Below are 12,538 nucleotides of genomic sequence, written 5' to 3' on the forward strand. Positions count from 1 at the left end.
ATAGGTTTCATTTCCAGATTGGGGATGACTCTGCAATGATCTAATGATGAGGTATAGAGTCAAATGGTAGGAGAATGTTCATTGACTTGCGGGACACCTACTTCTCTTACCTTCCCATAAACCTAGATGTTTTTCCTCCGAAGGATTAGATATTTTTATATTAAAGACACTGTTGAAAATGTTTTACATTTATTTTATTGACTAAATTCCAAAGTTAACTTTTTAATAGTTGGTTTGGTAACCTTAAAAAAAGTATATATATGTGTACATATGCTGAAAAGAAATTAAGAAGGTAGGCGGGAAAGTCACTGGTTTGAATCTAAACATAATTGCCATCTGTATCAGGGGTGAGCCATACAGAAAGCACAGCTCATCTTGTTGGATTCCAAGCATCCTTCACACACCAAATTTAATTGCTTCCATCAGGCCAGAAGTTTGGCATCTCTAGAGGTGACACAAACAGAAATATGAGGTATTTTATTCTGTCAACTATAGGCTTTTTAAAGGGGACCAATTATGCTTTCCCTTATTTTTTGTTCTAAATAGAATATTACAATGTCAGACGTTAATAACAAACATTGGCAAAGTTTCAAATAATGAGGTAAACATGTGTAAAAGTAATCCGTGTGAGAAAAAAGTTCAAACTTCTCTGAAGGCAAAGTTCCAGCTGTTTTCTGCTACTTTGGCGATGAGCTGAGATAGTTCGTCACAGAGTTCTTCATAACATCATCCACTCCAAGTAAAGCTCCAGCACAGACCATTATCTTCTGAGAAAATGTATGTACATGTTCTGTCTCAGAACAGTATGCTGAATAGTACAGTAGGCATTTACATACAAATAAGAGAATGAGGCAGTGCTCTAAAGAACTGGGTGCTCTTTCCGTTTGCAAGGTTCCACATGTTCAGCCAATCAGAAGACAAAGGCTTTTAAGGAGAAAAAACATGAAACATTGGGTCTAACCAACAAAGTACAGGGTTAATTATTGAATTCACTAAAGGTTGGCGCATGCTTCTGCAACTGCGGCTGCTGCTTTGGTTCTCCAAGGTTTGCGCGTGCTGCAATTCTCCGCCAGGACACTGGGTGGAGTAACGTTTTTTGTCATAGACGACCTTAGAGACGCCTTCTTTGTGTGTGGCAGTTGTTGTTGACTGTTTATTTACATCGCCACTGCTGCTCCTCATAGCCTTTTTCTGGCAGATAAATTTGTCCCTGATCTTCCTTCAAAGCTTCACACACTCGTCGACCTGCAAACCGACTTAAGCCGAGATCTCCCTCCAGGAATTGCAGGCCATCTGCGCGTCCTTGTATTCCGTCAATGACGGGTTATACAAGTGGTCATATTTTCGGATCCCATCTGCCAAACGCTCTTCTATTTGGTCCATATTCGTTATTCTTTATCTTCCGTGGTTTCTGCCGGTATTATGTGGCATGAAACCGGAAATGTGACTCCGGAAAGGATGTAGTTAGCAGACCAATCACAGCCTTGCAGGCTTCGTGAGGCTTGCGAAGCTTTGTCGTATAGTTAAAAAAATTGGGGGACGCACTTAAGCACACAAGAAGGGGTACGCAAGCGCGCAAGGGGCTCTTGCGCTTGCGTGTCTCTGAAAACGCAGAAGCATGTGCCGGCCTTTAGGTTGTGACCTCACTCTGCTATTGAATTAAAATAATGCTCACTGAAACACTCTAGTAGCAACCACTCATCCAATGCAGAAGTAAACATATACTACGTGTGTTGGTTGGTTGTATTGTTTGTCTTAAAGCAAGATAACACAAAAGCTAGTGGAAAGATTAACATAAAACTTGGTCGAAGGATGCATGAGTGTCGGGGAGAGCGCATTCAGAATTTGTTTTATCACTTGAGATGTTTGACATTGTCACTGGTTTTCCAGGGAATAAGTTCATGACATTGAAATCCATGGAATGTGGTTTTGTCTGTAGGAGAATATTAATAAGGAAGCTTGTTGCATTTTTTTCAAATATGTCATTTTTTTTCACAGCCATTTTAGGCCTTTGTTGGACAGCGCAGAGAGATTTTAGTGGCGAAAGGGGGACAGATAGAATTAGGGGCAACATGCTGCAAAGGGCCGCAGGTTGGAATGGAACCCATTCCCTTATCTCTACCAATTCAAGGTTCCGATAATCTCCTATTTTTCTTCATTCTTCCTTATATCATATTTAAAGCTCATTCCCTACTGAAGTCTAGACATTTGATCTTTATTTAATTTAAGAGGTTTTAAGACTTTTGAAGGTTCTGTGGGGACCCCAGTAATTAAGTGTTGTGTTTAACAGTGTGACAGAGGCCTGTGGGTCATGTTGTATCCCTTTAAAACCCGATCAGCAACCATTCCAAAGGTTTCTTTCCAACGAGTGTATCCAAGTTACTTGAGGCCATGTGAAAACAGCAGATCAAAGCAATCAGTGAACACACCAGCAACTTACATCACCCATACACAATGTGAAAACATTGAAATGTGCGGGATGATTCACCGGCCCATTTCAGTCCGCACTGGCAGGGGGAGAGAGCAACATCTGAACGACAGTAAGTGGGGAGAGGAATGATCGATTGTACTGGTTCAACTCTGATTTTATGCACATTAACGAGGAAACAGCACCCGGTAACGCATACAGTGCAGTGCATACAATCAGTCAAATGACTTTGAGGCAGCGCAGATAAAAGGGGGGGGGGTTGTCATTGTTGAGATAAATAGCTTATTGAGCCGAGTGGAATTCACTACCGAGGGTCTCACATGGAGAAAACTCCCCACATAATTATCTCACCATGCAAAAATAGATTTAAATTTGGATGATGGCGGGAGGGAGACTTTTCATTTAGTCACGCATCACAAACTTTGCTCAGAATGTGTCATCTGCTCTCTCTGGCACGTCTGATTTACAGTGTCAAGGACTCCCATTGCCAGCAACAAGCAATATTTCTTAAACCTTATACGGGTAGTTAGACTCTCTGTCTCAACAGTCTCTCGTAAGTTGGATAAACTAAACACCCTCAGTACAGCTTTATAGATAAGCGTTGAAAATAAAGCACCCTCAGTCGAATCCAACGACTACTCTAAATTAACCCCTACAACTAGAATATTTTTCACTTGATTTCACCTCACTTTCATTTGCATAATTGCGAATGCACAGATAAAGATACTAAAGAAATCTGATGACTATGATAACAGATCTAAATCTTTTTATTTAATTTCTAAGAGAAACCAGGGCCTTGTAGAATCATAAAAAATCTAACCATCTTTGTTTATGTCTCTGTGTTTAGATTTGGTGGAGTAGAGGAGGAGTATGGTTTTTGGGACTAATTACACAAGTCCATATCATATTAGGAATTGTCAGAGTCTTGAGTGTCGCAATCCATCCTAAAACAAACCCAATTTGATGAATATTTAATTTATACAAAGCATACAAAAAGATGTTTCATTGGTTTAGAAAACTGCTCAGTTGCTCACAATGCGCAATAGGGGAATAGTGTATTAAATGATTGTCTTGTCAGGGCTTCACATCCTACCTCATGTAAGCTTCAATGTCTTACCTTGTCAGATATTACTGTAGCTGAAAACTAATTGGCACAAATGAGTGCTTCTTTGTATAAAGCATCTGCTGCTTTATGGGCATTAAGTGAAAGGCTATTTAAGCTTCACTACAAAGTGGGACTTTTATTGAAAAGAACACTACTACCTTTTAAGACTCGTAGCTTTGAAGACCACCTCCCATCTCTGGGAGCTGCAGGGCTCAATAAAATATCTCACCAAATACAGTATGTTCTCATACACACAAACACACACACACACACACACTCACCTGCACAGTAGAGCTGATTTCAGCTGCAAAGCCTCCGGTTACTGGAGCCTCGTGGCTGATGAGCAAACGACCAGTTTTCACCACCGACTAGAGAAAAAAATAAATACAATGATGGGAGAAGGTTTACATTTTAATAGTATAAAACTCACAGAAGCAAGGCTGAATATTTATTCTGGAATATTTGCAAATTGCAAGTTTGTGCATTTTGTATATTAATTTGTGTGTGCTGTGGTGAATTGCAGACATGAGAGCTTAATGTAGTATGTGGTCAAGAGCTGAGCGTTACTAATAATGTCTGCTTACTTCTCTAAGTGTGTGTCTGTGTGTGCGCATGCATGCGTGTGTGTGTAAAATTGCATATAAAAACAATGGTATGAGCTGAAGGGCTGATTTAGGTTGGTACGCAAGGCCAACTGTAAAATCATAGATATCAGAGTTCTCCACCTTTTATGCATTTGCATTTGGGTTTTATGGAACCTAACATTATTGCAGAAGGACGATTCCCATCTACCACTGAATAAAGCCAAGAGTCATCAACATCTCACTTGTCTTTCCTTTACCCACTTGTTAGGGCCCGAGCACCGAATGGTGAGAGGCCCTATTGAAACTGTAGGCATTATTCTTTTTATTGTTCTTTTTAGGGCCCGAGCACCGAATGGTGAGAGGCCCTATTGAAACTGTAGGCATTATTAGGGCCCGAGCACCGAATGGTGAGAGGCCCTATTGAATCTGTAAGGATTTTTAGGGCCCGAGCACCGAATGGTGAGAGGCCCTATTGAATCTGTAAGGATTTTTATTATTAGGGCCCGAGCACCGAATGGTGAGAGGCCCTATTGAATCTGTAAGGATTTTTATTATTATTAGGGCCCGAGCACCGAATGGTGAGAGGCCCTATTGAATCTGTAAGGATTTTTATTATTATTATTATTATTATTATTATTATTATTATTATTTCCCTTTGGGGGGCTTTTTCAGGGTCTAGACATGCTCAAAAAGTTATGAAACTTTGCAGGAAATTCAAGGTCTGCGGATATTTTAGTATTCTGGAGTAATTGGAATTGGGCGTGGCAAAATGGCTCTACAGCGCCCCCTGGAACCAGCCCCTAGGTTTCCACATAACGGATTTTCATCAAAATCTGGATATAGGTGTATCGTGACCAGTCATGAAAAAAAGTCTCATGGAGCATTATGAAAAACGCAACAGGAAGTCCGCCATTTTGCTTTTAGTGGCCATTTTGGCAATATCCCACATTTTTACTTTTACGTACTTGTCCCAGGGCTTTCATCAGATCAACTTCAAATTCAGATGAGTGTCATCACAACAAGATGGAGATAAAAAATGATTGAGGGATTTTTTTTTTATCACACCGTGTGACCGTGGCATGGCGTTAAAAATTGGTTACACGCCATCAAAACACGGGCATCTGTATCTCGGACATACATGTTCCAATCAAGTCCAAACTAGACATGTAAGACAATAGTCCCCGCCTGATGACATCTATGCGTAAATGATGACTTAAAACCGCAGCGCCCCCTGGTGGCAACAGGAAATGTCTTGTTTTTTGCTTGTCTTACACTTGGATGAATTTCTCCTCATCCACTGACCTCAACCATGTCAAACTGTATCAAATGGGTCCCAAGACATTGACAATGAAGACATAAGATTACCGTGACTTTTCGTCAAACGCCATATGAATGGCGTGGCATTAAAGTTCATCAACTCGCCGTGAAACACGAAATTGCTGTAACTTCAGTGTTCATGATTCTATCTCTCTCAAACTACATGTGTGTAACAACAGCCCCCCCCTGAAGATATTCATATGGTTTTAAGAAATGGGCGTGGCAAAAAAACTGACCAGCGCCCCCTATAGGGCAACCCCGGCACTACGATGGCCGACATTTATACAAATCTATCGGGACATGTGTCGTTTCATAACAAACAAAAAAATATCTTGGATAGGTATGCTTGACCAAACAGGGAGGCCGCCATTTTGGATTAAGTGGCCATTTTTTTTCCATATTCCACATTTTTACTTGATGCACTTGTCCCAGGGCTTTCATCAGATTAACTTCAAATTAAGATCAGTGCCATCACAACAAGATGGAGATAAAAAGTGATTAAGAGATTGACCTTTCGTCACACCGTGTGACCGTGGCGTGGCGTCTTGAGTTTGATTAAACGCCATCAAAACACGAGGTTCTGTATCTCGGACATACATTGTCCAATCGAGTCCAAACTAGACATGTAAGACAAGGGTGCCATCCTGATGACATCTACACAGAAATTATGACTTGAAATTACAGCGCCCCCTGGTGGCTACAGGAAGTGACATGTTTTATACTTTGATGAACTGCTCCTGGCTGATTTACAATATACAGCTCAAATCAGATCAGTCAAGTCATTAGATCATGGTCAGAATTGTGACATTTCCTCAAACCATGTAAACATTGATGTTTGGCGAAGGATCATCCTTCGCCAAAGGACACGATGTTTTCATAATTACACTGTGCATTGTCCTATCACTACCAAACTTCTGTCACATGATAAGAGTACAAGCCTGAACAGCTCTATGTGTCAATATTTCCTCAGTGTCATAGCGCCACCTACTGATTCACCAGGAAACAGGAAGTACTTTGTTAATCCACTCTGCATTATCCAACAGGCTCCAAACTACTGACCTATGATCACAATACTGATCTGAACAGCTCCACATATAAATATTAGTTCAGGGTCATAGCGCCACCTACTGATCAGTGTGAAAATTAAGTTGCGGAAACATTGTCCAATTGACACAAAATTGCTCACGCTACATCAGAGCGCCTACATGAACAGATATATATGTCTGTGCGTAATAATAGTGATGGCGCCACCTACTGGCAAACCTACTGCCGCAGAGCGCAAAACGCATGCAACGTGGAGAAGTGCATGCTCGATCGATGATGTGCGCTTGGTCATCGATCGCTCTCTCCACCGACCGCAACAGGCTTCAACGTGCGGGTGCTCGGGCCCGCAAGTGCTACAACGTAGCCCTAGTTATTATTATTATTATTATTATTATTTCCCTTTGGGGGGCTTTTTCAGGGTCTAGACATGCTCAAAAAGTTATGAAACTTTGCAGGAAATTCAAGGTCTGCGGATATTTTAGTATTCTGGAGTAATTGGAATTGGGCGTGGCAAAATGGCTCTACAGCGCCCCCTGGAACCAGCCCCTAGGTTTCCACATAACGGATTTTCATCAAAATCTGGATATAGGTGTATCGTGACCAGTCATGAAAAAAAGTCTCATGGAGCATTATGAAAAACGCAACAGGAAGTCCGCCATTTTGCTTTTAGTGGCCATTTTGGCAATATCCCACATTTTTACTTTTACGTACTTGTCCCAGGGCTTTCATCAGATCAACTTCAAATTCAGATGAGTGTCATCACAACAAGATGGAGATAAAAAATGATTGAGGGATTTTTTTTTTATCACACCGTGTGACCGTGGCATGGCGTTAAAAATTGGTTACACGCCATCAAAACACGGGCATCTGTATCTCGGACATACTTGTTCCAATCAAGTCCAAACTAGACATGTAAGACAATAGTCCCCGCCTGATGACATCTATGCATAAATGATGACTTAAAACCGCAGCGCCCCCTGGTGGCAACAGGAAATGTCTTGTTTTTTGCTTGTCTTACACTTGGATGAATTTCTCCTCATCCACTGACCTCAACCATGTCAAACTGTATCAAATGGGTCCCAAGACATTGACAATGAAGACATAAGATTACCATGACTTTTCGTCAAACGCCATATGAATGGCGTGGCATTAAAGTTCATCAACTCGCCGTGAAACACGAAATTGCTGTAACTTCAGTGTTCATGATTCTATCTCTCTCAAACTACATGTGTGTAACAACAGCCCCCCCCTGAAGATATTCATATGGTTTTAAGAAATGGGCGTGGCAAAAAAACTGACCAGCGCCCCCTATAGGGCAACCCCGGCACTACGATGGCCGACATTTATACAAATCTATCGGGACATGTGTCGTTTCATAACAAACAAAAAAATATCTTGGATAGGTATGCTTGACCAAACAGGGAGGCCGCCATTTTGGATTAAGTGGCCATTTTTTTCCCATATTCCACATTTTTACTTGATGCACTTGTCCCAGGGCTTTCATCAGATTAACTTCAAATTAAGATCAGTGCCATCACAACAAGATGGAGATAAAAAGTGATTAAGAGATTGACCTTTCGTCACACCGTGTGACCGTGGCGTGGCGTCTTGAGTTTGATTAAACGCCATCAAAACACGAGGTTCTGTATCTCGGACATACATTGTCCAATCGAGTCCAAACTAGACATGTAAGACAAGGGTGCCATCCTGATGACATCTACACAGAAATTATGACTTGAAATTACAGCGCCCCCTGGTGGCTACAGGAAGTGACATGTTTTATACTTTGATGAACTGCTCCTGGCTGATTTACAATATACAGCTCAAATCAGATCAGTCAAGTCATTAGATCATGGTCAGAATTGTGACGTTTCCTCAAACCGTGTAAACATTGATGTGCGGCGAAGGATTTTCCTTCGCCAAAGGACACGATGTTATCATAACTCCACTGTGCATTGTCCTATCACTACAAAACTTCTGTCACATGGTCAGAGTCCAAGCCTGAACAGCTCTATGTGTCAATATTGCCTCAGTGTCATAGCGCCACCTACTGATTCGCCAGGAAACAGGAAGTACTTTGTTAATCCACTCTGCATTATCCAACCGGCTCCAAACTACTGACCTATGATCACAATCCTGAATAGAACAGCTCCATATATGAATATTAGTTCAGGATCATAGCGCCACCTATTGATCAGTGTGAAAATTAAGTTGCGGAAACATTGTCCAATTGACACAAAATTTCTCACGCTACATCAGAGCGCCTACTTGAACAGATCTATATGTCTGTGCGTAATAATAGTGATGGCGCCACCTACTGGCAAACCTACTGCCGCAGAGCGCAAAACGCATGCAACGTGGAGAAGTGCATGCTCGATCGATGATGTGCGCTTGGTCATCGATCGCTCTCTCCACCGACCGCAACAGGCTTCAACGTGCGGGTGCTCGGGCCCGCAAGTGCTACAACGTAGCCCTAGTTAGGGCCCGAGCACCGAATGGTGAGAGGCCCTATTGAATCTGTAAGGATTTTTATTATTAGGGCCCGAGCACCGAATGGTGAGAGGCCCTATTGAATCTGTAAGGATTTTTATTATTATTATTATTATTATTATTAGGGCCCGAGCACCGAATGGTGAGAGGCCCTATTGAATCTGTAAGGATTTTTATTATTAGGGCCCGAGCACCGAATGGTGAGAGGCCCTATTGAATCTGTAAGGATTTTTATTATTATTATTATTTCCCTTTGGGGGGCTTTTTCAGGGTCTAGACATGCTCAAAAAGTTATGAAACTTTGCAGGAAATTCAAGGTCTGCGGATATTTTAGTATTCTGGAGTAATTGGAATTGGGCGTGGCAAAATGGCTCTACAGCGCCCCCTGGAACCAGCCCCTAGGTTTCCACATAACGGATTTTCATCAAAATCTGGATATAGGTGTATCGTGACCAGTCATGAAAAAAAGTCTCATGGAGCATAATGAAAAACGCAACAGGAAGTCCGCCATTTTGCTTTTAGTGGCCATTTTGGCAATATCCCACATTTTTACTTTTACGTACTTGTCCCAGGGCTTTCATCAGATCAACTTCAAATTCAGATGAGTGTCATCACAACAAGATGGAGATAAAAAATGATTGAGGGATTTTTTTTTTATCACACCGTGTGACCGTGGCATGGCGTTAAAAATTGGTTACACGCCATCAAAACACGGGCATCTGTATCTCGGACATACATGTTCCAATCAAGTCCAAACTAGACATGTAAGACAATAGTCCCCGCCTGATGATATCTATGCATAAATGATGACTTAAAACCGCAGCGCCCCCTGGTGGCAACAGGAAATGTCTTGTTTTTTGCTTGTCTTACACTTGGATGAATTTCTCCTCATCCACTGACCTCAACCATGTCAAACTGTATCAAATGGGTCCCAAGACATTGACAATGAAGACATAAGATTACCGTGACTTTTCGTCAAACGCCATATGAATGGCGTGGCATTAAAGTTCATCAACTCGCCGTGAAACACGAAATTGCTGTAACTTCAGTGTTCATGATTCTATCTCTCTCAAACTACATGTGTGTAACAACAGCCCCCCCCTGAAGATATTCATATGGCTTTAAGAAATGGGCGTGGCAAAAAAACTGACCAGCGCCCCCTATAGGGCAACCCCGGCACTACGATGGCCGACATTTATGCAAATCTATCGGGACATGTGTCGTTTCATAACAAACACAAAAATATCTTGGATAGGTATGCTTGACCAAACAGGGAGGCCGCCATTTTGGATTAAGTGGCCATTTTTTTTCCATATTCCACATTTTTACTTGATGCACTTGTCCCAGGGCTTTCATCAGATTAACTTCAAATTAAGATCAGTGCCATCACAACAAGATGGAGATAAAAAGTGATTAAGAGATTGACCTTTCGTCACACCGTGTGACCGTGGCGTGGCGTCTTTAGTTTGATTAAACGCCATCAAAACACGAGGTTCTGTATCTCGGACATACATTGTCCAATCGAGTCCAAACTAGACATGTAAGACAAGGGTGCCATCCTGATGACATCTACACAGAAATTATGACTTGAAATTACAGCGCGCCCTGGTGGCTACAGGAAGTGACATGTTTTATACTTTGATGAACTGCTCCTGGCTGATTTACAATATACAGCTCAAATCAGATCAGTCAAGTCATTAGATCATGGTCAGAATTGTGACGTTTCCTCAAACCGTGTAAACATTGATGTGCGGCGAAGGATTTTCCTTCGCCAAAGGACACGATGTTATCATAACTCCACTGTGCATTGTCCTATCACTACAAAACTTCTGTCACATGGTCAGAGTCCAAGCCTGAACAGCTCTATGTGTCAATATTTCCTCAGTGTCATAGCGCCACCTACTGATTCGCCAGGAAACAGGAAGTACTTTGTTAATCCACTCTGCATTATCCAACCGGCTCCAAACTACTGACCTATGATCACAATCCTGAATAGAACAGCTCCATATATGAATATTAGTTCAGGGTCATAGCGCCACCTACTGATCAGTGTGAAAATTAAGTTGTGTTAACATTGTCCAATTGACACAAAATTGCTCACGCTACATCAGAGCGCCTACATGAACAGATATATATGTCTGTGCGTAATAATAGTGATGGCGCCACCTACTGGCAAACCTACTGCCGCAGAGCGCAAAACGCATGCAACGTGGAGAAGTGCACGCTCGATCGATGATGTGCGCTTGGTCATCGATCGCTCTCTCCACCGACCGCAACAGGCTTCAACGTGCGGGTGCTCGGGCCCGCAAGTGCTACAACGTAGCCCTAGTTATTATTATTATTATTAGGGCCCGAGCACCGAATGGTGAGAGGCCCTATTGAATCTGTAAGGATTTTTATTATTATTATTATTATTATTATTATTATTATTATTATTATTATTATTATTTCCCTTTGGGGGGCTTTTTCAGGGTCTAGACATGCTCAAAAAGTTATGAAACTTTGCAGGAAATTCAAGGTCTGCGGATATTTTAGTATTCTGGAGTAATTGGAATTGGGCGTGGCAAAATGGCTCTACAGCGCCCCCTGGAACCAGCCCCTAGGTTTCCACATAACGGATTTTCATCAAAATCTGGATATAGGTGTATCGTGACCAGTCATGAAAAAAAGTCTCATGGAGCATTATGAAAAACGCAACAGGAAGTCCGCCATTTTGCTTTTAGTGGCCATTTTGGCAATATCCCACATTTTTACTTTTACGTACTTGTCCCAGGGCTTTCATCAGATCAACTTCAAATTCAGATGAGTGTCATCACAACAAGATGGAGATAAAAAATGATTGAGGGATTTTTTTTTTATCACACCGTGTGACCGTGGCATGGCGTTAAAAATTGGTTACACGCCATCAAAACACGGGCATCTGTATCTCGGACATACATGTTCCAATCAAGTCCAAACTAGACATGTAAGACAATAGTCCCCGCCTGATGACATCTATGCATAAATGATGACTTAAAACCGCAGCGCCCCCTGGTGGCAACAGGAAATGTCTTGTTTTTTGCTTGTCTTACACTTGGATGAATTTCTCCTCATCCACTGACCTCAACCATGTCAAACTGTATCAAATGGGTCCCAAGACATTGACAATGAAGACATAAGATTACCGTGACTTTTCGTCAAACGCCATATGAATGGCGTGGCATTAAAGTTCATCAACTCGCCGTGAAACACGAAATTGCTGTAACTTCAGTGTTCATGATTCTATCTCTCTCAAACTACATGTGTGTAACAACAGCCCCCCCCTGAAGATATTCATATGGTTTTAAGAAATGGGCGTGGCAAAAAAACTGACCAGCGCCCCCTATAGGGCAACCCCGGCACTACGATGGCCGACATTTATACAAATCTATCGGGACATGTGTCGTTTCATAACAAACAAAAAAATATCTTGGATAGGTATGCTTGACCAAACAGGGAGGCCGCCATTTTGGATTAAGTGGCCATTTTTTTTCCATATTCCACATTTTTACTTGATGCACTTGTCCCAGGGCTTTCATCAGATTAACTTCA

General features: G+C 41.8%; 1 protein-coding gene across 2 annotated transcripts in view; it reads right to left on the reverse strand.

Annotated features, from left to right (window-relative positions):
- bckdhb (branched chain keto acid dehydrogenase E1 subunit beta) overlaps positions 1–12,538 on the reverse strand; it is a 105,415-nt gene that overhangs the window by 9,009 nt on the left and 83,868 nt on the right. For both annotated transcript variants that reach the window (XM_062398828.1, XM_062398827.1), the window contains exon 9: positions 3,815–3,901. In XM_062398828.1, the coding sequence (XP_062254812.1) occupies positions 3,815–3,901 (87 nt within the window). The remainder of the gene's footprint in view (positions 1–3,814; positions 3,902–12,538) is intronic.

The sequence above is a fragment of the Platichthys flesus genome, chromosome 11 (assembly GCF_949316205.1).
Source record: "Platichthys flesus chromosome 11, fPlaFle2.1, whole genome shotgun sequence".
NCBI classification, from domain to species: Eukaryota; Metazoa; Chordata; class Actinopteri; order Pleuronectiformes; family Pleuronectidae; genus Platichthys; species Platichthys flesus.